Source organism: Apodemus sylvaticus, chromosome 5 (genome assembly GCF_947179515.1).
Source record: "Apodemus sylvaticus chromosome 5, mApoSyl1.1, whole genome shotgun sequence".
In the NCBI taxonomy this organism is placed as follows: Eukaryota; Metazoa; Chordata; class Mammalia; order Rodentia; family Muridae; genus Apodemus; species Apodemus sylvaticus.
The window spans coordinates 163404279-163429698 of record NC_067476.1 but is presented as its reverse complement, the minus strand read 5'-3'; the positions used below and the strand labels follow the sequence as shown (position 1 = coordinate 163429698).

At 54.0% G+C, this 25420-nt stretch overlaps 1 protein-coding gene across 1 annotated transcript in view; it reads left to right on the top strand.

Annotated features, from left to right (window-relative positions):
* Lama5 (laminin subunit alpha 5) overlaps window positions 1–25420 on the top strand; it is a 51163-nt gene that overhangs the window by 13184 nt on the left and 12559 nt on the right. Inside the window, exons 3-44 of the mRNA XM_052184518.1 lie at window positions 4580–4697; window positions 5817–5935; window positions 6019–6189; window positions 6293–6390; window positions 10362–10477; window positions 10587–10705; window positions 10788–10878; window positions 11032–11166; window positions 11347–11409; window positions 13357–13497; window positions 13579–13716; window positions 13812–13946; window positions 14029–14163; window positions 14239–14376; window positions 15018–15070; window positions 15300–15405; window positions 15503–15552; window positions 15637–15742; window positions 16190–16289; window positions 16449–16605; window positions 16744–16882; window positions 17052–17194; window positions 17294–17400; window positions 17473–17626; window positions 17931–18091; window positions 18167–18275; window positions 18705–18802; window positions 18923–19124; window positions 19283–19409; window positions 19831–19970; window positions 20373–20488; window positions 20588–20799; window positions 21114–21318; window positions 21467–21611; window positions 21798–21938; window positions 22040–22201; window positions 22407–22508; window positions 22596–22679; window positions 23880–24110; window positions 24742–24855; window positions 24960–25087; window positions 25292–25372. Of these exons, the coding sequence (XP_052040478.1) occupies window positions 4580–4697; window positions 5817–5935; window positions 6019–6189; window positions 6293–6390; window positions 10362–10477; window positions 10587–10705; window positions 10788–10878; window positions 11032–11166; window positions 11347–11409; window positions 13357–13497; window positions 13579–13716; window positions 13812–13946; window positions 14029–14163; window positions 14239–14376; window positions 15018–15070; window positions 15300–15405; window positions 15503–15552; window positions 15637–15742; window positions 16190–16289; window positions 16449–16605; window positions 16744–16882; window positions 17052–17194; window positions 17294–17400; window positions 17473–17626; window positions 17931–18091; window positions 18167–18275; window positions 18705–18802; window positions 18923–19124; window positions 19283–19409; window positions 19831–19970; window positions 20373–20488; window positions 20588–20799; window positions 21114–21318; window positions 21467–21611; window positions 21798–21938; window positions 22040–22201; window positions 22407–22508; window positions 22596–22679; window positions 23880–24110; window positions 24742–24855; window positions 24960–25087; window positions 25292–25372 (5390 nt within the window). The remainder of the gene's footprint in view (window positions 1–4579; window positions 4698–5816; window positions 5936–6018; window positions 6190–6292; window positions 6391–10361; window positions 10478–10586; window positions 10706–10787; window positions 10879–11031; window positions 11167–11346; window positions 11410–13356; window positions 13498–13578; window positions 13717–13811; window positions 13947–14028; window positions 14164–14238; window positions 14377–15017; window positions 15071–15299; window positions 15406–15502; window positions 15553–15636; window positions 15743–16189; window positions 16290–16448; window positions 16606–16743; window positions 16883–17051; window positions 17195–17293; window positions 17401–17472; window positions 17627–17930; window positions 18092–18166; window positions 18276–18704; window positions 18803–18922; window positions 19125–19282; window positions 19410–19830; window positions 19971–20372; window positions 20489–20587; window positions 20800–21113; window positions 21319–21466; window positions 21612–21797; window positions 21939–22039; window positions 22202–22406; window positions 22509–22595; window positions 22680–23879; window positions 24111–24741; window positions 24856–24959; window positions 25088–25291; window positions 25373–25420) is intronic.

Genomic DNA, 25420 nt, shown 5'->3' with positions numbered 1-25420 from the left:
AAGGAGCCATGGACAGAAGCTGAGACTTGTCATAAGAGGCTGGGAGAGTCATCGGTGAAGGTACAGCTCAGCTACAGTGGGGACCCTAGGGCTGAAAGAGTCATGGAACAAAGTTAGAAAAGAAAGGTTAGAGGGCTGGAGAGATGGGCTGCTCTTCCAAAGGTCCTGAATTCAATTCCCAGCAACCACATGGTGGCTCACGACCATCTATAATGAGATCTGGTGCCCCCTTCTGGCTTTCAGACGTTCATGCAGGCAGAACGTTGTACACATAGTAAATTACACACACACACACACACACACACACACACACACAGAAAAGAAAGGTTATGGTTTAGTAGTGATGGTTTGTTGTCAAGTTGTTGCAAACCTAGATGTAGCTGGAAAGAGGGGATCTCAGTTGAATTACCTCCTTCAGACTGGCCTGTGGGAGTGTCTGTGTGACATTTTCCTGGTTGAAGGTGGGAGAGCCTAGCCTACTGTGAGTGGTGTTGGGGGGGTCGGGGGCTGGAGAGATGGCTCAGCAGTTAAGAGCACTGACTGCTCTTCCAAAGGTCCTGAGTTCAAATCCCAGCAACCTCATGGTGGCTCACAACCATTGGTTATGAAACCTGATGCCCTCTTCTGGGGTGTCTGAAGACAGCTACAATATACTTACATATAATAAATAAATAAATCTTAAAAAAGAAAGAAAGAAAGAAAGGAATCCAGGAGGGAAGCAAGCCACTAACATAAGCAGCATCTTTCTGTGTCACTGCTTCAGTTCCTGCCTCCCTCCGGTCAGTGCTTAGTCATAGTGACCGAAAGCAAGCTAATACAGCCTGGAGTAGGGGTTCCCCTCCCCCACAGGTCCTACACACTTTAAACCTGGTGACCTCCACCTGCTCTTGGTGAGAAGCTGGGACTGCAGATGGCATGAGGGATCTACCCTGTGCAGGCCAGGTCCACCTGCTCACACGGCTGGCCCCCTTAGTTCCAGTGCTTGGAACAGATCCCAGCCTGGACAATGGCTTCTCCCTTTTCTTGTTCGTCTTGCTCCAGTCTCCAAGGGCTGCGTGTGCGTAGGTGCATTCTTCTCAGCTTTCAGACTTGTGTGCAGGCTGTGGAAGCCACTCCCTCCCCTTCCTCAGAGGAGCATGGGAGAGGCCAAGCCTGGAGTGGGTGCTCTTGGGCCGCCCCGCCCCTGAAGCATTAAGAGGAGGGTCTGAGGCTGGCTTGCCAGCACTGGGGGCTGAGCTGGGCATGCAGAGAGATAGCAGGTGGTAGGGAGCTGAGCTTCTTGGTGCTGGCCGAGAGCGAATGAGAAATGTTGCGATGTCTGTTTTTCTTGGGATGGAATCCAAGGCTTCATCTATTCTTGAGGAGTTTTCTAGCATCGCGCTGCAGCCCAGACCCAGGCTGCTAAACGGGCAAATTGCCCACCCACTGCCTCTATCCCAAGGACTTCACTCAGCACAGATGAATAGGGAACTTCCTGCTTCATCTTACCCTTGGCTGAGGTAGTTTGCACATACTGAACCTTGCAAGTGACCCATAGGCAGAGATAAGATTGGTGGTGACAGTGAAGTTGAGGTGCCTCACATGAGGAGGGACCACAGCTGGTAGAGTTAGGCAGCGAGGTAGGTTTGGGGTAGTGGTGGGTGGGAGCCTATGAAGGGAGCGTGGCCCTTGGAATGTTCAGGGCAGAGGCAGCTTGTTGGTCCACAAGAGTGCTTTGCTGAGGAGGTGACTAATCTTGCCAGGTAGCTGGGATCTCACTGATGGGCCTGGCCTGGCTGTGGAGGAGCCCTGAGGGTTTAGAATTAACAATTCCCATCTGGAGAGATGGCTCAGTGGATAAGAGCACTGACTGCTCTTCATTGAGTTCAATTCCCAGCAACCACATGGTGGCTCACAACCATCTGTAATGGGATCTGATGACCTTTTCTGGTGTGTCTGAAGACAGCAACAGTGTGCTCACATACAATTAATAAACAAACAAATACATAAATTTTTAAAAGAATTAACAATTCCAACACTTCACATATCCGAAGTTCAAAGTATCCTCTGGACTCAAGGCAGACTCTTTTTAACATCCATAAGAGCTAATAAAATAACAGTATCATTCCTTTTAGACATCTATTTACCTACCTATCTATTTATTTATTATTTTTTGTGACAAGTTCTCACTATAGTTCTGGCTGTCCTGAAACTCATTATATAGGCAAGGCTGGCCTTGGACTCACAGAATTCCACCTGCCTCTGCCTCCCAAGTGCTGCAATTAAAAGTGTGTACCATGGGGCTGGAGAGATGGTTCTGCAATTAAGATCCACTGACTGCTCTTCCAAAGGTTCTGAGTTCAGTTCCCAGCAATCACATGGTGGCTCACAACCATCTGAAATGGGATCTGATGCCCTCTTCTGGTGTATCTGAAGATAGTGATAGTGTACTCATATACATAAAATCTTTTTTAAAAGAAAGTGTGAGCCAGGTGTGGTGGCGCATGCCTGTAATCCCAGCACTTGGGAGGTAGAGGCAGGCAGGTTTTTGAGTTCGAGGTCAGCCTGAGTTCCAGGATAGCCAGGACTACACAGAGAAACCCTGTCTTGAAAAACCAAAAAAAAAAAAAAAAGGCGTGCATCACTGTATCCTGTAACAGTCATAACTATCCTAAAAGGATAGTAAAAGGACATAGGTAAAAGCAAAAGGACAAATATTAAATCCTGTAGCTATATGATCAACATTTGCGGCATCTGTATGCTTGACATTGAGGTATACGGTGGCAGTCTGAGCTCTGCCAGGCACGTGACCCCATCCAAATGGCTTGCTGTTGGCAGACTACATAGCTTCTCCGGGATGACTCCATTTGGTGCTTGTAGCTTTTCTTTGTAGATTTTCAAAGTTCCTGACATCGCCAATGATCAGGTCCTTGCTGTAGCTTGGGCTTCCTTTGGAGCCTGACTCTGTTAGAAACCTTGTCACCTGATGGGCTTTTCTCAGAAATCTTGGTGGAAGCCTCTAGGATGCCAAACTCCACCCCAGCAAATCTGTTACCATATAGATGATGCCAAGTTCTGTCACCAGCCTGAGCAATAGGTGGGCCCCTTATGCACAGCTACAGGTACCTAAAACTGTGAGGCCGTCTTCCTAGGTAGCCTTCTGTCATGGGCAGCAGCTTTTCGGGAGAGTTGACAGTTTCACACCATGGAACCTGATGGAGTCACCTCACTGCATTGAGGGACCCTGGGGACCCTTCTTATTTTCCAAGTGCTAATTATGTAACTTCTAATTAAAGTTAGTAGTCTTTTAATTATATTTAAACAAGTTGCCTTTCTAGTATACTTCTATTCTCTACATCTTTGCTTCATTTTTTTTTTTCCTGATTCTGGTTGTAAATCTGACCAAAGGCAGCCCTTAATAACCATGGCACAGCCTGGATCCTGTGCTGCCTTGACTTTACCCCACAAAATTAATTAGTTCATTCCTTTTGGATTTAGTCTCTCTGGGAGCAGGCAAAATGTAGACAGATTTCTTGCCAGAATGACCCCCAGTTCTGTGGGATAACTGTTCCAATCTGAAGCCTCACATCTGTGTACCACATATATATGCCTGGTGCCAGAAGAGGGTATTGAAATGCCTGGGACTGGAGTTACATGTGGTTCCACGTGGGTGCTGGCAATCAAAGCTGGGTTCTCCGGAAGAGCGGCTTGTGTCCTGAAGCCACCACTCCAGTCTCCTGTCCATATTGCTTTATCATTATTTTTTATGCGTATTTCTGTGCATGCGCATATGTGTTTGTGTAGGTATGTGGGCCATGGTGCACATGTGGAGGTCAGAGGGCATCTTCACGTCAGGTTCTGGGAATGAGAGTCAGGTTATCTTGTGGGAGGTGCTTTATGCAGGGAGGCATCCTCTTGCAGGCATCATTGCTTGTGTTTCTACTGGGGTCCTGGTCTACGCTTGCATCAGAACTGCCCAGCAAGTTCCACCTCCAGCTTCTAGACTTCTTTTTTGTTTAATATATGGACATGTGCATGTACACCTGCCTGCCAGAAGAGGGCCCAAGCTCCCATTACAGATGGTTGTGAGCTACTATGTGGTTGCTGGGAATTGAACTCAGGACCTCTGGAAGAGCAGTCAGTGTTCTTAACCTCTGAACTATCTCTCCAGCCCAGCTTCTAGACTTTTCTAACCTATATTTCCCAATCTTCCACATTCCTTTCACACACCGGTTCCAGAGCCTGGGGATCATGTGATTAGCTTTAGTGACAGCAGTGGCCAACTACTTTGGTATTGGATTTCTTTTTTCTGTGTAGTAGTCCTGGCTGTCCTGGAACTTACTGTGTTGACTAGGCTGACCTCAAACTCAGATCTTCCAGCCTCTGCCTTTCGAGGGCTGGGTGTAAGGGTGTCAGTCCATGGTGACAGGAGCATGCTGGCAAAGCCTGTTCGAGACACGGCGGGGACAGGAACCAGATCTTCGAGGCTCCTATCATCAGAGACATGCCTCAGCATCACCTGCTGTACCTCACACCTGAGAGGGTAGGAAGCTCCTTGGAGGGCCTTGTTGTATGACGTCACACTCCTGTCCCCCTGTAGGTGTTCCACGTGGCCTATGTGCTCATCAAGTTTGCCAACTCGCCTCGGCCTGACCTCTGGGTGCTGGAGCGGTCCACAGACTTCGGCCACACATATCAGCCGTGGCAGTTCTTTGCCTGTGAGTATCCGGAGCTGCAGCACTGGAGTCCTTGCGGTGGGGCTATAGTTGCTTCAGGACCCCTGATGTCAAGCCCTGACCCCTGGGATGGCCTCTTTAGGGTTCATTGCTGCTAGCGTCACCTAGGGGTAGATGGGAGCTTATCGACTCCCACACATGACATTGGACATAGCTGGTGTCACACTGGTGACAGGGATCTTTGGGCGTTTATGGCTCTACATAGGATTCAGCTCAGGCGGCTCCCCGGGTAACAAAGCAGCCCTGGCAGCTGTGGGCCTGCCTCCTGCCAGCTTGACTGCCTGTGGCAGGAGACAGCTGGAGTCCCTGGCAGGCCCGGCCACATGCCACCTGACCATTTATGTTGGCAGGGTGGGGGTAACTCTGATTAGATAGGCCTGGTGACACATCCCCCCAAACTCCCTGGCCGAGAGTAGGAGAGGGACGGCTGCAGACCATGCCTGAGGAGAGGTTAAAGAACACCCATTCTCTGGTGTGTCCCAGGAAGAGAGAGGCCTAGGTAATGTGGTAGCAAAGGCTCTGCAGTCCAGTGTGGACTGGCTGCCTGAGGCAAGGGCTCAGCAGAGCTAGGGTTTTGTTTTTTGTTTTTAAGATTTATTTATTATTATATGTAGTACACTGTCACTGTCTTCAGACACTAGAAGAATACATCAGATCTCTTTACAGATGATTGTGAGCCACCATATGGGTGCTGGAATTTGAACTCACAACCTTCGGAAGAGCAGTTGGTATTCTTACCTGCCAAGCCGTCTCTCCAACCACTAAGATTTATTGTTTTAAAGAGTGATTATGTATACAGTGTTCTGTCTGAATGTATGTCTACAGGCCAGAAGAGGGCACCAGGTCTCATTATAGATGGTTGTGAGCCATCATGTGGTTGCTGGGAATTGAACTCAGGACCTCTGGAAGAACAGCCAGTGCTCTTAACCTCTGAGCCATCTCTCCAGCCCCGAGCTAGGGTTTTGCTGTCTAGATAACTCCTGCTGGTCAGTAGCAATCTGTTTCAGAGCATGTAGGCAGCACGGGGATGCTAGGCTGGGGTCCAGGATGGGCATCTATATCTGGTATCCATTACCCCATCTTCTCATCCATTTCCTGCAGCCTCCAAGAGGGATTGTTTGGAGCGGTTTGGACCTCGGACTCTAGAGCGCATCACACAGGATGACGATGTCATCTGCACCACGGAATACTCTCGAATAGTGCCTCTGGAGAACGGAGAGGTGGGGTGCACAGCTGTGCTTGTCTGGGGATGGTGGGTCCCTGCTCTTTCTGAACCTGGCCTCATCTACCACACCTTCTGCAGATCGTGGTGTCCTTGGTGAATGGGCGCCCGGGGGCCATGAACTTCTCCTACTCACCACTGCTTCGAGACTTCACCAAGGCCACCAACATCCGCTTACGGTTCCTGCGAACCAACACGCTTCTGGGACACCTTATGGGCAAGGCGCTGCGGGACCCCACCGTCACCCGCAGGGTGAGCACAGGGTTGTGGCTGGGTTCTTGTAGAGGCTCTGGGGTGTGGGTTGGTGCAGGTGGCATGGTCAGGTGACACCTAACGCTCTTGGCCTCCACTGTAGTATTATTACAGCATCAAAGACATCAGCATTGGCGGTCGCTGCGTCTGTCACGGCCACGCGGATGTCTGTGACGCCAAGGACCCCTCGGATCCTTTCAGGTGAGACCTTTGGCTTTCTGTCTCTCCTCGTCTACCTACCTGCCAGTCACAGCTCTGGTGTCCCAGTGGGACCTGCACCGGCTTCTACTCCGAGTCTCCGTTTCCATCTGAAGAGGTGAACTGTGTGTCCTGGTCTTGGGTGACAACTTACCTGATGCCACAGACCCAGGGCCTTTGGGATGGGCATCAGTGATAGCCATGATCCCTTGGCACACACCTGTATCCCTAGGTGGATGTGTGCCATTTGTCTAGGCAGCTCACCCCACTCTGCTTTGTGCGCTTCCCCAGGGCACAAAGACTGTGCTGCCTTCCTCCTAGACCTTTACCCAACTCAGGGCAGGGGTCAAGGACAGGAGCAGCAAGTATCCCCCATTTAATGTACCTAGTGCTCATGTAGCTAGGGCCAGCCCAAGGTTCTGACCTCTCATGAGTAAGCAGTGCTTAGCCTGGCCCTGAGCCTGACAGCCAAATTCCTATAACCCACCCAGAGCCAGCTGATTAGGCAGAAGTACCCAGTATCTACCCCACCACCAGATGCCATCACACAATTTGTGTCTGAGACTAGAGCCCTTACCTAAATGGACGACAGGAGCCCCGCCCCCGCCTCCACCCCCACCCCCACAACAGCCAAATATTGAGCTACTAACAGACAAGACCCTGCGGGCATAAATCAACACAGCTGCACCGTGGAAGAAGCCAGGATCCATCACTCCCTAATGACGTGCGCCACAAGTCAGAACAAAGCAGGGACAGGAGAGGATAGAGTCGCAGGGCGGGACTGGCATTGGATAGCTATTGTAAGACACTCAGGTCCTATCCAGTACATTGGCCAGGCAGCCCCCTCCCCCCTCCCCTCAACCTGCCCCAGAACACTCCCACAAGATGCAAGCAGCTCACCTGCCACCTACACACACACACACACACACACACACACACACACACACACGCATGCACATGCACACATACCCACAAGCACATTTGGGTGAGAATACACACACACACACACTCACACACACACTCACTGATGAAGTTGTCTCCTGCAGACAGCTTAAGCAGTAATGGCATGGTGTCTCCAGCTGAAGGACTCTGTCAGGCAGGCTGCAGTCCTAGCCTTCTGGAGACACTTGTGGGACTGAGTCTTTGGCACTGCTAATTGCCCCGGGAAATTGAATGCCAAGTGGGAGTGCAGTTCCCCATGGCCAAGAATGGATGGGGCCCATTAGTAAACCAAATTAGCCTCAGAGGAAGTGGGGCCCAGCATCTGGGTCCGTCCTTACCTGCTGGGAGAGGCCTGTGCCGGCCTCACATGCTCAGGCCTGAGCTGGGCCCAGCCCTCCCTTCAGGCATTGAGGAATGGCGTGTGCCAGCATTTTCCCCAGTGCCACAGACTTCAGCAAACTAGTATCTCAGAACTCCAGCTTGTGCTCTCCAACCAGCCAATGTGTTCTTCCATTCATCACTTGCTGCCTGCCTCTCTAGAGATGAGGTCATCTGTTCCTGCAGCTGGCTTGTGGCCGCCTTTCCCTCATCCCGTCAACCCCACTTATCCATGCCATGGCACCTACCTCTGATGAAGAAGTCTTGTGCGTGCTAAGCAAGCGCTGTACCAGTGAGCCCCAGCCCAGTGTTCTTGTTGCTTTTTGTTTTGCACAGGCTTGTCTTGAACTGACGATAGTCTGGGCAGACTTTCTGTCTCAGCCTCCAGGGCAGTTGTGATGACAGACAGAGAGAGTGTCTGTCCCACGAAGCCTGGCAGCCTGTATTCTGCCACAGGCTTGCCTGGCTCAGACAAACCCAGATGTGGAGAGAGACCCTGGCCACCTCCCCAGGTGACCTGGTCCTCAGCCCCACATCCTTCCCACCTGGAACACTTGTCTCTGCCCAGCGTCTCCATCACCCTCTTGTTCCCGGTTCCTGTCCTCACAGATCCTTGCTCCTCTGGTCCTCTTTCCACGTTCTACAGTGTGCTACCTAGTGGGTGACAGTCTGCCAGTCACCTTTGAAGACAACTGCTGAGCTGGGTGTTGTTGGCTTTGATTCTTTTTTGATGACTGTGCCTTCAGACCTTTGGTGGAGTTCTTTATCTGGGTCAGCATTAGGTCCTTGTTGGGTTCAGGGTCCCTTGAGCTGATGTTGGCATTGCTGCCGTGTTTTTATGACCTCTGCCTGTACGCTCTGTGGATCTAGTTGGAAGTGTAGAGGGGGTGTTTCTGGTTCTGAGATCTCAGAATGAATGTGTCTTTGTTAACTGGGTGGCCATGGTCCTCCTTGCCCTCTTCTGTGCTCCCATATAGTGATCCCTGTCTGAGAACACCTTGTGTTTTCCTTTTGTCTTCTCAGCAGCCTTCCCTCGGAGAATGTCCCTGTTAGCTCTTTCTTTTCTGTTGTTTAACCACTCTGTTGAAAATCCTTAATTTCATTTTCCTTTCAGGGGTATTTTTAAGTTTTTGTATGTATGAATGTTTTGCCTACACGTATGTATGTGCCCTACATGTGTGCCTTGTACTTGAGGAGGCAGAAGAAGGTGTCAGATCCATGTGTGCACTGGGTACTGGAAATTAAACCCTGGCCTTGGAAGAGTAGCCAGTGCTCTTAACCACGGAGTCGGCTCTCCAGCTCCAGTCTTTGTTTCAAAGTCTCACCCTGCAGCTCTGGTTGGCCTCAAGCTCACGGTGCAGATGAGGCCTGGAATTCACCCAGGGTACAAGATTAGCCTTGAACTCACAGATCCACCTGCCTCTGCCTCCCAACTGCTAAGATTAAAAGCATTCCCCACCAAGCTGGGCTTAGCTTTTTCTTTTTTTTTAATTTAATAATTGCATTTTTTCAATTCTAGAAGTTCTAACTAGTTATTTTCCACATCTGCCTATTTTTAGATTCCTTTGTTTATAGTCATTTTGAAACATTCTTTCACAGCATCTACGAGATTGCTCCATTAAACGGAGTTGGGCCCAAGTCTGCCTAGTGTGGCATCTGCAGATCCTCCTTCGTCCTACTTTTGCCTGGGGGCTCTGTCTGTGATGGGGAAAAGCCCCCAGGGCAGACTTGTAAGGATTTTTACCCATTGGCCAGGCTTACACCACTTTATACTGACTCCTTCCCTGTGCCTGTTAACGTTGTAGATCGCTGTCTGCCTCAGCTGGGTTAGGCTGAATGGCTGTCTGTCCTGACAGGTAGTTTGTTCCTTCTACACTGAGACTGAGGCTTTCCCAGAAGCCTTTGGGATGGAACAGGAAGCAGAAATGACTCCCAAGGCCCTGGGACCAGTGGGAGTCAAGCCTGGTGGTTTGCCTTCTGGCCTCTTGCTCAGGAAATGCAAATGCTGCCTCTCCGAGCAGGCTGGCTGTGACCCTGCCACGCGCTGGTAGACCGTGGGAGGTGTTGGTTTATACAACGCAGATGCTCCTGTCTTGCGCTCATCTCCAGCCAGCTGTCCCCCTGCCCACTGGGACAGCGGCGGGCCTCCAGCCTTTGGAAAGAGGAAGTAGCTCTTGGCTACTAGCCCTTGAGGAGATGCCCTAGATATATGGGGGTGTCTGACTGACGGGATTTCACAAACTGAGTAAGATCCAGGTCTCTTGGGGAACCAATGTATTTCTCCTTAGAACTGGATCAGGGTTTGGGTGCAGGCAATATTGAGAGAGCCAAGGTTCCACCTGTGTTAGTGCCTAGGTCTCACCCCAACATCAACACACACCCTAAGGTAATCACTGAGATCCCCTGTCCTTCTCTGCTGACACAGGCAATCCACCCCCTTCTTCCCGATTCTCTAAGGCTCAAGCCATGTGCAGAGCCATTGTGACGGGAGCTGGAAGGCTGGACCAGAGCTTACTGCATGACAGCTGGGAAACTGTGGGGAGGGGAGCCTGTGTCCACACAGCAGGCAGGCGATGCCCAAGGTTGTACCACCCACCTTGTCTCTAGCCCTCTGACTCAAGGGTGGGTCCTGACGCTTCTCTGTCCCTTCATAGGCTGCAGTGTGCCTGCCAGCACAATACGTGTGGAGGCTCTTGTGACCGATGCTGTCCAGGCTTCAACCAGCAGCCGTGGAAGCCCGCCACCACGGACAGTGCCAACGAGTGCCAGTGTGCGTATACCACACTGCTATTCGCTGCCTGCGCCCACGGCTCACGGGATATGTCCCAGGGGTCCCGGGGTCGTGGAGGGCATGCTAACCGTTGGCCCTGAATCCGCAGCCTGCAACTGCCACGGCCATGCCTACGACTGTTACTACGACCCTGAGGTGGACCGGCGCAATGCCAGCCAGAACCAGGACAATGTGTACCAGGGTGGAGGTGTCTGCCTCGATTGCCAGGTAGGCCAGGCAAAGGTGCAGGCGGCCCTATGACGAGATAGGGACATGCCTGACTTAGTGAGCTCTCTGTCTGTATCCCCAGCACCACACCACGGGTATCAATTGTGAGCGCTGCCTGCCTGGCTTCTACCGTGCCCCTGACCAGCCCCTCGACTCGCCCCATGTCTGTCGGCGTAAGTATAGCTGTGGTCCTGAGCCTCGAAGACTGCAAGTCTTATGGTCAGCCTGTCTTAGCTTCCGTATCTCCCAGATCCCCCTCCTACCCCAGGAGGTCAGACCATAACTCCCTGTTTTATGACCCTCTTCTCTCTGACTGTTCCCTTCAGCCTGCAACTGTGAGTCAGACTTCACGGATGGGACCTGTGAAGACTTGACAGGCCGCTGTTACTGCAGGCCGAACTTCACGGGAGAGCTGTGTGCCGCCTGTGCTGAGGGCTACACGGACTTCCCACACTGCTACCGTGAGGGCCAGCTTGGAGCTCGGGGTGGGGGTTGGTTGAGAAGGCCCAGGGTCGCTGCCTGAGGGAATTGAAGGGTGGAAGGGTGAAGACCCAGGGCCCAGAGTCCTGGTGTGGTAGTCTGTGGTACCAGAGAGCCTGCCCTGGAGATCTGGTTGACAAGTATGATATCTCCTCCCTCAGCTCTGCCTTCATTTCCCCACAATGACACGAGAGAACAGGTGCTTCCTGCTGGACAGATCGTGAGTAAGTACCCTGAGGTAATTGGGACCCACAGGCCGGAGCTGTGCACAGATGACCAGTTATTATTTTAGCCACCTTTTATTTTGTCTGTTAACTTTTAAAGTTAATTTCTTTTTTTAAAAAAAGATTTATTTATTATTATATGTATGTATATATATGTATACTGTAGCTATCTTCAAACACACCAGAAGAGGGTGTCAGATCTCATTATGGATGGTTATGAGCCACCATGTGGTTGCTGGGATTTGAACTCAGGACCTTCTGAAGAGCAGTTAGTGCTTTTAACTGCTGAGCCATCTCGCCAGCTCTTAAAGTTAATTTCTAGTTCGAGGCCAGTCTGGTCTACAAAGTGAGTTCCAGGACAGCCAGGGCTACACAGAGAAACCCTGTCTCGAAAACGCCAAAATAAACAAACAAACAAACAAACCCTATCTCGAAAACGCCAAAATAAATAAATAAATAAATAAATAAGTAAGTAAGTAAGTAAGTTAGTTTCTATTTCATGTGTATGCATGTTTGTGTGTGTGTCTTCCTGGTGCCCATAGAGGCAGAAAAGGTATTGGATCCGCCTGGTCCTGGAGTTACGGTTTGAGCCATCACGTGGGTGCTACGATCTGAATCTCCTATAAGAGTAGCCATTGCCCTTAACTGCTGAGATGTATCTTCAGCACAGTTATGTGAGCGACCCTCCCAGAAGCTCTGCTTGGGGCTGTAGCTATGGTTCAGTGCATGGCCTGGCTTTCGCAAAGCCCTGGGCTCCATTGTCAGCGCTTCAATAAACACAGAAGGCAAATACCCCCCTCCATGCACCCCGAACTCCGTGTGTGCACCCATTCTTATAAACACTGCAGCGAACCACACACGCCGTTTAGGGGTTGTGTCTTCCCCTACCACAATCGTGTAAACACGGATGTCCACAGCTGTGTTATAGACAGATGGAGCATCGAATATATAGACAGGCCAGCCAGTCATAGGCGTGTGATTGCCCGCCTTCCGAAAGATGCTCTGACAAACATCCGGGCATGAGCAACTTTTCATGGTCTCATCTCCACAGGGTGTTTCCCGGACGTCAGCAGGCTCTGGCTTAGCAGACTTGCATATGTTGTGGCCTTTTGCCCAGGTGCCAGGCGGGCTTCCTAACATAAGACAATCTTGTGCACTGGCTGTGTGCATGGCTGCTGTCTGGACCGCTGCCGACCTACACAGTAGCCTCTGCTGTCCGCTTAAGTGGAGACCTCTCTCCTAATGCAGAGACAGAGGCCCCTTCTCAGTGTTTCTGGGTTGGGGTAGATGACTTTTTTTTTTTTTTTTTTTTGGTCCTGTTGGCAGGATCGTATCCTTCTAGGGCAGGACAAAAGTGGACGCTGTTTCTTAGTAGCCTGGCCCCCGAGTGTGATATCTCTGGCTGGGTTGGAATGCTCGCGGATCTCCCCTCCCAGCCTTTCCTCCTGACCTATGATAGATAAATCTGGAAGATTCTGTCTGGCTTGTCATTTTAGTCGTTCCCTGCGTTTGTACTTTTGCTAATTAGGAGCTTCTGTTAAAACTGTAACAAATTAATAGCTGTGTTGTTGTTTGTTGTTGTTGGTGGTGGTGGTGGTGGTGGTGTGTGTCTGTGTGTCTGTGTGTGTGAAGGCCAGGGTCTCACTATATAGCCTTGGCTGTAACAATCTGTGTAGACCAAGCTGGTTTTGATCTCACAGAGATCCACCTGCTTTTGTTCCTCAAGATAGGTGTGTGCCACCACACTCTACCACATAGGTGGTTTGAATCTGCAGTTCATCCCTGTTTTCCTGGAGTACCAGCTTCAGGAGTTTTACTTCTGTTTTAGATCCTAATCTGTGCTATGTAAATGTGTAAGAGTGCGACTTTGTAGAAAAGCTGGTCTTTCAGGTGGGAGGGTTGGGCTCTGCCTGTGTCCAAGCCTCCTATCCCCCACCTTCCTCCCAGACTGTGACTGCAATGCTGCAGGGACCCAGGGCAATGCCTGCCGGAAGGACCCACAGTTGGGACGCTGTGTCTGCAAACCCAACTTCCGGGGTGCCCACTGTGAGCTCTGTGCTCCCGGATTCTACGGCCCTAGCTGCCACTGTGAGTGTAGCCCCTCCTCCACTCGTGAGCTGCCCCTGCACCAAATAAGCTCTGACTGATAAGTCGTCTCTCTCTTTGCAGCATGCCAGTGTTCCAGCCCTGGGGTAGCCAACGGCCTCTGTGACCCAGAGTCTGGCCAGTGCATGTGCCGCACTGGCTTTGAGGGGGACAGGTGTGACCACTGTGCCCTTGGCTATTTCCACTTCCCTCTCTGTCAGCGTGAGTGGCATCCGTCCATGTGGGCACAGGTGGCTGGGGTGCCTGAGAGGCAGCCTGCTCCTGTCAGGATCCCAGTAACACATTCTTCTCTGCAGTATGCGGCTGCAGCCCAGCAGGGACCCTGCCTGAAGTCTGCGACGAGGCTGGCCGTTGTCAGTGCCGACCTGGCTTTGACGGTCCTCACTGTGACCGCTGCCTTCCAGGATACCATGGGTACCCCGACTGTCATGGTGAGCAGAGAATTAGAGCAAGGAGTCATGCCTTACCCACAGGACCAGGGTCTGATCCCCAACCCCTTTTGTGTGCCCACAGCTTGTGCCTGTGACCCTCGGGGGGCTCTGGATCAACAGTGTGGAGTGGGCGGTGTGTGCCGCTGTCGTCCTGGCTACACGGGTGCCACGTGTCAGGAATGTAGCCCCGGCTTCTACGGCTTTCCCAGCTGCATCCGTAAGTTTCTCGGGAGAATGGAGATGTGCAGTTCATAGCCCTACCTTGGACCCACACACTGATTTCTCCCCACAGCCTGCCACTGCTCTGCCGATGGCTCCTTGCATTCAACCTGTGACCCTACAACTGGCCAGTGTAGGTGCCGGCCTCAAGTGACAGGACTCCATTGTGACGTGTGTGTGCCAGGGGCCTATAACTTCCCCTACTGTCAAGGTGAGCTGGGGGTGGGTCAGCGGAGGGTGGGCCTGTTTGTGTGATCTGTACCCTCTTCACAGAGGTCACCTCATGTGTGCATTCTGGGACTGTACTTTGTAGCTGTGTCCATGTGCTGCATGTTTTTAAGGTTGTTCATGTACTGTGTTCACACGCGATGTTTCCGCGTGCCTCGTATGTTCCGTGCTTTCTGAATGTTTGTGCATGTGAATCATTCGTGTGATTGCTCTGTGTGCATGTTACATGTATTCACTGTGTGTGGGTGAGTGCCTCTGTGTGTTCATGTGCTGTGTTCACACGTGATGTTTCCGTGTGCCTCGTGTATTCCATGCTTTGTGAATGTTCGTGCATGTGAATCATTCCTGTGATTGCTCTGTGTGCATGTTACATGCATTCACTGTGTGTGGGTGAGAGCCCTTGTGTGTTCATGCGTGTAGTCACAAGCTGTGGCCACTTACAGCATGGTGGGGTCAGGGAGACATGCATGCCCTTGCCTTGGTGGTGGGGATGGGCAAATCCATGTTTTCAGACCTGTTCACGACCACAGGAGGGACTTGGGTTCATTCTGGGGCTGAGGAGTCCTTGACCTTGGGAAAGCCCTGTCACTGAGGAATGATCAAAGTGTGGTTATCTCTCCATAGCTGGCTCTTGTCATCCTGCTGGTCTGGCCCCAGCCAATCCTGCCCTTCCTGAGGTAAGCATAGGATTGCCCATGGTGCGGGGTTAGGCAGGGGACCCAGCCTACCAAGTCTGAAGCCCAGAGAGACCCTGGTTTCTGCTGCTGCTTGATTGCAGGGGCGACCCCAGGCCATTTGCTCCTTCTGTTGGTCCTTTCTTTCCATCCTGGGTGGCTGCCGAGCACAGGGTAAGGGTGGGTGAGGGGCTTTGGCCCTCTTCTTTCCTGTAGTCTTACTCTCTCCCAGGCACAGGCTCCCTGTACGTGCCGGGCTCACGTGGAGGGACCAAGCTGTGATCGCTGTAGACCTGGGTACTGGGGGCTGAGCGCCAGCAATCCTGAGGGCTGCACACGTGAGTCTGCCCCAGAGGGCTGGTTAGGGTTTCGAGGGGTAGACCTGTCCCCCCATCCTGTCCCCCAGGGCTCTCAATCCTGCTCTGCTCTCCCCAGGCTGCAGCTGTGACCCACGAGGCACTCTGGGTGGGGTTACTGAGTGCCAGGTAAGTCAGAGTGTCAGGGTATTGGGTTGGGGTCTGGGGTCAAGTGTGTTACCTCACCAAGCCTCACTCCCTGTTCCTTCCCAGGGCAATGGGCAGTGTTTCTGCAAGGCTCATGTGTGTGGCAAGACGTGTGCAGCCTGCAAGGATGGCTTCTTTGGCCTGGATCATGCTGACTACTTTGGTTGCCGTAGTAAGTGCTCATACACTGGCCCCCAGTCATTGTCTATACTGTGTGATGATGCACACGGGAAGACTGAGGCCCGGGGAGGTACAAGCGGGTCAGGCAGGGAGGGGTCTCACTCTGACAACAGCAAGAGGATCAGATGTTCACCCTCCCTCCCTACCCCCACCCACGCCCCACTCCACCCCTGCCACCACCAGCCTGTGCTGGGAGTATCTCTGTTCTAACACGTGGCCCTTTGCCCCATCCTATGTTCAGAGCAGACATCACTAATCTATTCTAGTTTCCTTGCCCCTGTCCCCAAGCAGACCCTAAGAGTTGATGTTAGTTTATCTACTGAAGGTGGGTAGAAAGAGACCTGCCTATGGGGCCTAACCTGGAGGGTTGGGAGAGGGACCCCTGAGCGTGCTGGGGGCTAGACAGCCTCTGACCCCCTCCCCCCTTTTTTCAATACAGGCTGCAGGTGTGATGTTGGTGGTGCCCTGGGTCAGGGCTGCGAACCAAAGACAGGTGCCTGCAGGTGCCGCCCTAACACCCAGGGACCCACCTGTAGCGAGTAAGTTCCTTCCACCGACTGGGTCTGGGCTGGCGAGGCAGCATCAACGGTACACCCATATTCTCGCCAAGAGCTCATATGGTACCCAGCTACCCTGGGAAATCTGGGTGGCCACGTAGGGCCCATTCCCGCCCTGCTCAGACACCTGTTCCACGGCAGGCCAGCGAAGGACCACTACTTGCCAGACCTGCACCACATGCGGCTGGAACTGGAGGAGGCGGCCACTCCCGAGGGCCATGCTGTACGCTTTGGCTTCAACCCCCTGGAGTTTGAGAACTTTAGCTGGAGAGGCTACGCACACATGACAGCTATCCAGGTGGACCACGCTGCCCCTCCCTGGGCTTGGTGCAGAGATGGGTCTATAGGGTGGCCAGCAGAACAAGCAGTGCCTCAGGCTCAGGGGACCCAGGTCAGTGGTTAGAGGAGTGACGTTGTTGTCTTACATCCACCACAGCCCAGGATTGTGGCCAGGCTGAACGTGACCTCCCCTGACCTCTTTCGGCTGGTTTTCCGATATGTCAACCGCGGATCAACCAGTGTGAATGGGCGCGTCTCTGTTCGTGAAGAAGGCAGGCTTTCCAGCTGTACCAACTGTGAGTGGGGTCTGCTTACTGCTTCCTTTCCTACCCGATACCACCCAAGTGGTGCGGCGGAGGACCCAGCCTGTGTGACCTCCATTCTGGCGCCTGCGAGGCAGTTACATGGGGGAAGTGCAGACTTGGTCTGTGGATTGACCTGATTATCTTACCCTCTCCACCCCAGGCACAGAGCAGAGCCAGCCAGTGGCCTTCCCACCCAGCACTGAGCCTGCCTTTGTCACTGTGCCCCAGAGGGGCTTTGGGGAACCCTTTGTGCTGAACCCCGGCATCTGGTCCCTGCTGGTGGAGGCTGAAGGTGTACTCTTGGTGAGGCAGCAGCCACAGCAGGGTGGGGCATGCGCTGGGACCCAGAGCCTTTGTACTCACACACACACCCCACCCCACCCCACCCCGCCTCTCTCTCAGGACTACGTGGTCCTACTGCCCAGCACCTACTACGAGGCAGCTCTCCTACAGCACCGAGTAACCGAGGCCTGTACCTACCGTCCCTCGGCCCTGCACTCCACAGAGAAGTAAGGTCCTGCGGGATGAGTTGGGGCTAGATCCCACGTGGACCTGTGCTGATCTCTGTCTCTCATCTCCAGCTGTCTCCTCTATGCACACCTACCCCTGGACGGCTTCCCTTCAGCAGCTGGAACTGAGGCCCTGTGTCGCCATGACAACAGCCTGCCCAGGCCCTGCCCCACAGAGCAGCTCAGTCCCTCGCACCCGCCGCTGGCGACCTGCGTCGGCAGTGATGTGGGTATCTGAGGGCCTGCGGGAGAGTGGGTGCTGTGGACCTTAGATTGGAGGAGAGGATTATCTCAGTGGCAGAATGAGTGCAAGATGGCAGAGCTGCCCTGCATGGCCCGGTGTGGTGTGGCTGCTACTGTCCCTGGTGGACACTGGGTGTAGTGCAGGAATTCACCTAGCTTTTCTGCTTCCTCCAACACCTGGCTTTGCCCTCTCCTGCCTGGAGATGCCCTGGGCGCCAAGAGCTAGCTGTAGGCAGCTATGGGAAGGTTGAGGACTATGGGGCTCTGGTCACCCTGCCCTCCCACAGGTGGACATCCAACTTGAGATGGCAGTGCCCCAGCCTGGCCGATATGTTCTCGTGGTGGAGTATGTCAGCGAGGATTCACACCAGGAGATGGGAGTGGCTGTGCACACCCCTCAGAGAGCCTCCCAGCAAGGGATGCTCAGCCTCCACCCCTGCCCATACAGGCAAGCTTAGAATGGAAAAGGGCGGATGGGAGGGCCCCGCCCGGGCTTTCCATTTACAGTCCGTCCCTCCCTCAGCTCCCTGTGCCGGAGTCCGGCTCGGGATGCCCAGCACCATGTGGCCGTCTTCCATCTGGACTCTGAGGCTAGCATCCGGCTCACAGCCGAGCAGGCTCGCTTCTTCCTGGTAAAGCCCCCTGAGCCCTTGCCCCAGGGTGGCTTCCGCTAGCGTGGTTTAAGTATGTATAAAAGAGAACAGAGCCTCTGGGTCCCAGGAGCTGCTGTGGTGTGGGGCTGCGGTGTTGTTTGGCCTTGCTTACTCGCCTATGAAGTGGCTTATGCAGATCTGGCCGTGTTCTTGGCCTCTGAGCTGAGAGCCCAAGATAGAGGTGGGATGGAGACAAAATAGATAGGTGGGGGCCCCACGAGAGTTGGGGAACCCTAGAAACCGTCACCAGTTCTGCACCCGAGCGTGGGCTCCAGGCAGAAGACAGGAGTGATGGAGTGTAGGCTCAGCGGATTCCTGGCGTCTAAAGTATGTGGTCAGCTGGTCCCCACCACACCTCCTGTCCTCAGCTGTCTGGAGAAGAGCAGCATATCACCCTTGCCCCCACAGCACAGCGTCACCCTGGTACCTGTGGAGGAGTTCAGCGCCGAGTTCATGGAGCCCCGGGTCTTCTGTGTGAGCAGTCATGGAACTTTCAATCCCAGCAGGTAGTGGGGCTGGGAGTGGCTAGGGAGAGGAGCAGGGAACTGTTGGCCAGGAGAGTGTTAGAGTGTTCTCACTCACTCACTCACTCACTCACTCACTCACTCACTCACGGTGCTTCCCAGCGCTGCCTGTCTAGCCTCCCGATTCCCGAAGCCACCACAGCCTATCATCCTTAAGGACTGCCAGGTCTTGCCGCTGCCTCCAGACCTGCCTCTGACTCAGTCTCAGGAGCTCGCACCCCGTGCACCCCCAGCGGGACCACAGCCCCGGCCGCCAACCGCCGTGGACCCTAATGCAGAACCTACCTTGCTGCGCCACCCACAGGTCAGGGCTTGGGCCATGTGGAAGCCTCTCCAGGGATGGGGGTGAGGCAGGGTGGGACTGTGGGTCCTGTCCTCTGCCATCCTGTGTCAGATGCTGCAGACAGAGGTGGGGCCAGCTATTCTCTGCTCCGGCCACTCATTGGAGACTCTCTTCAACAGGGCACGGTGGTTTTCACCACCCAGGTTCCCACCCTGGGCCGTTACGCCTTCCTTCTGCACAGCTACCAGCCGGTCCACCCCTCCTTCCCCGTGGAGGTACTCATCAATGGTGGCCGCATCTGGCAGGGTGAGTGGCTGGGTGCACCACCGTGGCAAGGGAGAAAAACCTGGGTGCTGTCAAGTTTTCAAACTAAGTGCCCTCTGGTTGCAGTGAGTGGTACTAACACTTGGTCCCTGTATTAGAGCTCTTTATGTCTGTCAAGTGTGTGAGACAAATGTTTGTTTATAAGGTGCTTAGAGGGCTTGATCACTTGTACATGGGGGTGATCATATGTGGCTACATATCATTCATTCACAAAGAATGAGGCCTGGTCTCCAAGGTAGGCTCTCTGCCTGTGACACACCAGAATCCTGAAGTTCTTAGCACAAGGTCTGTCCTGTCTGTGTCCCCTGATAGCTCTAACTGCCCTGCACCCAGGATAGATCAGCCATGCAGCTAGGGTGGTTGATACCGGTGGCCTGACCTGCCCGTTTTGACCCCCTGCCAGGCCACGCCAATGCCAGCTTCTGTCCGCATGGCTATGGCTGCCGTACCCTGGTGTTATGCGAGGGCCAAACGATGCTAGATGTTACGGACAACGAACTCACCGTGACCGTGCGCGTGCCAGAGGGCCGGTGGCTCTGGCTGGTGAGCCTCGGGGCTGGTGTGCCACTTGCAGAGTGGGCTTCCCTTTACGCCCGTCACATATCTGTGGGTCCCAGCTTGAGTATATCACCTGTTTGTGAGGGCATTACCCGTCACAGGTGCACCATGGGAGAGGCTCTAGAGGCTCTCTGAAAAGCCCAGCTGATGGATGGAAGTGGAAGGGGAGGCTGGGTAACAGGAAAGAAGAGAAGAAGGCCTGAGCAGTGCTAGACGTTTGCCTTGCTGTCCTTCAATGTCTGCCAAACTAGCGCTGCCATGCCTTGGCCTTAGCCAGTCTGAGGGGCTGCACCATTACCTGTTCCTGCCCACAGGCTCTGTCCACAGTCCACCAGCAGAGGCCCTTCTGCTGGGCCCTAGCAAAGGTGACCAGGTCTTGTTTCGTAGGACTACGTCCTCATTGTCCCTGAGGATGCTTACAGCTCCAGTTACCTCCAAGAGGAGCCCCTGGACAAATCCTATGACTTCATCAGCCACTGTGCTACCCAGGGCTACCACATTAGGTGGGCTGGGTTGGGTTGGGGCAGGGCGGGGGTGTGGTGGTGGGGTCTGGGGCACAGGGTCAGGCCAGGAGCCAGGCTCACTGTCACCCCTCAATGTAGCCCAAGCAGCTCATCTCCGTTTTGCCGGAACGCGGCCACCTCCCTGTCTCTCTTCTACAACAATGGGGCCCTCCCTTGCGGCTGTCACGAGGTGGGCGCCATGAGTCCCACGTGCGAACCCTTTGGAGGCCAGTGCCCTTGCCGGGGCCACGTCATTGGCCGTGACTGCTCCCGCTGCGCCACTGGCTACTGGGGCTTCCCCAACTGCAGGCGTGAGTACCCAGTGCTCAGAGAATCAGAGCTAATGTGCTGAATCCCAAGAACTCCCTGGGGATGGGGTGCGCCAGGACCCAGGTGTCATGGTGGGCAAGGGAACATTCTGGAGCCTCACTGACTGCTCCGCAGGCAGCTAGCATCCTGGGTGACGAATACTGTTTTGTGGGCTTGCCTAACAGTGACACATAGGAACCTGGAAGGGGTAGAAGTAGTAGGATAGTGTCCCCGCCCTTCCCTACCACATCCTTACGGGCTATACCTGGGGCTTGAACGGGGCAGAGGGGTCAACGAGCACTGTCCATCCCAACAGCCTGTGACTGCGGGACCCGCCTGTGTGATGAGCTCACAGGCCAGTGTATCTGTCCACCACGCACTGTGCCTCCTGACTGCCTGGTCTGCCAGCCACAGAGCTTCGGTTGCCACCCCTTGGTGGGTTGCGAGGAGTGTAACTGCTCAGGGCCCGGTGTCCAGGAGCTGACAGACCCCACCTGTGACATGGACAGTGGCCAGTGCAGGTGAGTCCAGCCAGCCAGCACCCCACAATTGTGTGGGATCTCTGGTCAGAGAGAGCATCGCCTCTCACACCCCACTCCTGTTTATCTCAGATGGCACTCTAAGGGCCAGGACTAGAGGGAGACTCACCTAGACTTTGTCCACATACAGGTGCAGGCCCAATGTAGCTGGGCGTCGCTGTGATACCTGTGCCCCGGGCTTCTATGGTTATCCCAGCTGTCGCCCCTGTGACTGCCATGAGGCGGGCACTACAGCTAGCGTATGTGATCCCCTCACAGGCCAGTGCCATTGCAAGGTGAGCAGGGGCTTGTGTCTAGGTCACCTTCCCAGGCTTCCTTCTGCGTATCGCCTCGGTTGAGCCATGGTCCTCAGCAGCCTCCCTGGGCGGGTGGGGCTTCCTGGAAACTTTTGAGGGACAATTGAAAAACTAGTCTGGCTCTCAACATATAGCCAACTGGCCTTGATTGTCCCCTGCCCTCAGGAGAATGTACAGGGCTCGAGATGTGACCAGTGTCGCGTGGGGACCTTCTCCCTGGATGCTGCTAACCCCAAGGGCTGCACCCGCTGCTTCTGTTTCGGGGCCACGGAACGCTGTGGGAACTCTAACCACGCCCGCCACGAGGTATCCTGCCCTAGCCTGGGACTGAGGTGGGAGCCGCTAGAGGGGCCTCAGTGCAGGGCAAGGCCCAGTGTCCGCTCTGTGACACACGTGTGTGCTCACAGTTCGTGGACATGGAGGGCTGGGTGCTGTTGAGCAGCGACAGGCAGGTGGTACCCCACGAGCGTCGGCCTGAGATGGAGCTGCTGCGTGCAGACCTGCGCCTTGTGCCCGACACCTCCCCAGAGCTGTACTGGCAGGCTCCGCCCTCCTACCTGGGAGACAGGGTGAGCAAGGGCATTTGGTTTCAGGGGTTGTACTCTTGAGGGCAAGAAGTGCCCTAGGGCACTGGGGAGTGTGGGTGGCGATGTGGTCATATCAGGGGGCCTTGGAGCTATATAGTAAGGAGAGCCGGAGAGGTGCCCAGCCAGGTAAGGGCTGTAAGGGTGGGTGTGGCAAACAGGGAGACCCTTCCCACTGTGCTGGCTCCAGGTGTCGTCTTACGGTGGGACCCTCCACTACGAGCTGCACTCAGAGACCCAGCGAGGTGATGTCTTCATTCCCTACGAGAGTCGGCCGGACGTGGTGCTGCAGGTTGTGGGGCGCGGTGGGTGTGGCCAACCGGGATAGTGAACCAGCCCAGTTGCCAGCCCTTACCTGGTCCATGTGTCTGCTTCTCAGGGCAACCAAATGAGCATTGCCTTCCTGGAACTGGCGTACCCGACACCCGGCCAGGTTTACCAAGGACAGCTACAGCTGGTAGAGGTGAGCAGAGCTGGCCTGGAGCTTAGCCCGAAGGAACCGTAGTCCCTGCTCCCACTAGTCTCCATGATGGAGAACACTAATGTTAGGAGACAGAGGGGACTGGAGAGATGGCTCAGTGGTTAAGAGCACTGACTGCTCTTCCGAAGGTCCTGAGTTCAAATCCCAGCAGCCACATGGTGGCTCAACCATCTGGAATGAGATCTGACACCCTCTTCTGGGGTGTCTGAAGACAGCTACAGTGTACTTACACATATAATAATAAATAAATCTTTAAAAAAGGGTGGGGGACAGAGACTGGTGGGTTTCCTTTCTGATCATCCATAATGGGTTATCTCTGGTTCTAAAACCCTCGAACATAGTGGTTGGCGGCCTCTGAGGCACTGTGGGAGCCCCTCTGTCTCTTACTCAGGCTCTGTAACTTTTAGATGACCTCACTTGAGACATAGCAAGGGCCAGTAACTTGGTCTTTTTTTAAGTTTTTTACATTTTATTTATTTATTAGATGTGTGTGTTATGTACACATGCACACGTGTGCACACATGTTACAGCATGCACATGGAATCAGTGGACAACTCGCAAGAGTTGGTTCTCTTCTACCATGCAGGCCCTGAGGACTGAGCTCAGTCGGCTTGAGGGCGGCAGGCACTGTTGCTCCTTGAGCTGTCTCAAGTGCCCTGTGGCTTTCTTTTGTAAAAATGTCCAGGAGAGATGGCTCAGTGGTTAGCCACTGGCCGCTCTTCCAGAGGTCATGAGTTCAATTTTCAGCTACAACATGATGGCTGTCCACCTATATGTACATGCAGAGTCCTGATAGATATGAAGTACATAAATCTTTAAAAGCAAAAAAAAAAAGCTTTCAAAACGTCCTTTGATGAACAGATTTTTGATATCCTGACGTTTATCAGGTTTTCATGTTTAATTCAGTGTGTGTGTCTTGTTTGTGAAAATGTTTGCCTCTCTGACATCAGAAAGGACCCTTTCAGGTGTTCTTTTAACAACTTGAACTATTTTCTTTGCATATATTCCCGGAGCTGACTCTGTGGTGTGAGGTGGGAGCCCAGCTGCTTACTCGCTCCACGGGTGACTGCCGGAGCCCCCTCCTCCTCCCGTGATCTGTGTGCTCACACACCCTCCTCTCCAGGGGGGTCCGTTCTGCGCTCCCTGCCCCGCCCCAGCTGAGGTCTTACCTTGACCCCGCAGGGGAACTTCCGGCACTTGGAGACTCACAACCCAGTGTCCCGAGAGGAACTTATGATGGTACTGGCCGGCCTGGAGCAGCTGCAGATCCGCGCTCTCTTCTCACAGACCTCTTCCACTGTCTCCTTGCGGAGAGTGGTGCTAGAGGTGGCTAGTGAGGCTGGCAGGGGGCCTCCGGCCAGCAATGTGGAACTGTGTATGTGCCCCGCCAACTACCGTGGGGACTCATGCCAGGTAAAGGGGTGAGGGGGGCTGCTCAGCCACGACAGTGCCCCCACCATGGGTCCTTCCCCAGCACCTCTGCCAGTATCATCTGCTTTCTACCCTGTCCCATGTCTGACCCCGAGGTACTCTCTGTACCCTGCAGCCTGTGGCTGCTCAGAGGGCTGCTGTCCCAGTATTCACCACTGCCTACCCTCCATACACACACAGCTGCTGTGATCCGTCCATTGCTCGCCCAGGACCCACACAACCAGCATCTCTGATCCACCCTGATCCCTACTCTCTCCTCCCTCACCTGGGGATCTGGGTCTAACGTAATACCCAGGGAAAGTTTGTGACTGACCGCCACTAGAAAAAGATGTTCAGGGTAGAAAGAGGGTGGCTCAGGTCACTAGTCCCACAGGCTGGTCATTCCTGAGCCGTGGTATCCACATCTGGCCCTGTGTCCGTAAGTCTAGAAGCCCAGCGGTCAGACATGGCCAGCAGTTCTGGCGTCCAGCTCCCCATGATCCAGTGTGTGCTGTCCCTGTAGCACCTGCTAGTGCGAGAAGGTCCTCGGAGGCTGACATGTCAGCAGCCTATCTGGTCTGCCCAGCCTTGGGGCTGGCATCCAATCACTAATGCTCTACCTGCCTCTCTCCAGGAATGTGCCCCTGGCTATTACCGGGACACCAAGGGTCTCTTCCTTGGCCGGTGTGTCCCCTGCCAGTGCCATGGCCATTCAGACAGCTGCCTTCCTGGCTCTGGCACCTGTGTGGTGAGTCCTCTAAGCAGGCAACCAGGAAGACCCCAGACCCAGGAGTTGGGGTGAGGTGGGGATGTGTCTGCTGCTCTCAGCACTGACCATGGACTGTGCCCCAGGGCTGCCAGCACAACAGAGAAGGGGACCAGTGTGAGCGCTGCAGGCCTGGCTTCGTCAGCAGTGATCCCAGTGACCCGGACTCTCCCTGTGTGAGCTGCCCTTGCCCCTTGGCAGTACCCTCCAATAAGTAAGTCTCTAGACCCCTCTGCAGCACCTGAGCGGCTAGGGTAGGCCATTAGCTGGGAACCCCAGCCCCGAGTGCCTGTCCTGATGGACAGGGTGGGAAGCACGGGGTACTAGCCCCGATGGAGCGGGTGGGAACCCCAGCACTGGTTGGCTGCCCTGATGGTGAGGTGCTGTTGTGTAACAACTGCTTATCTTGTCCTTACAGTTTTGCAGACGGTTGCATCGTAAGAAATGGCCGAACCCAGTGCCTCTGCAGGCCAGGCTATGCCGGCGCCTCCTGTGAGCGGTAATTAGGCGGGGTGAATCTCTGCCAACAACAGGATGCCCAGAGCAG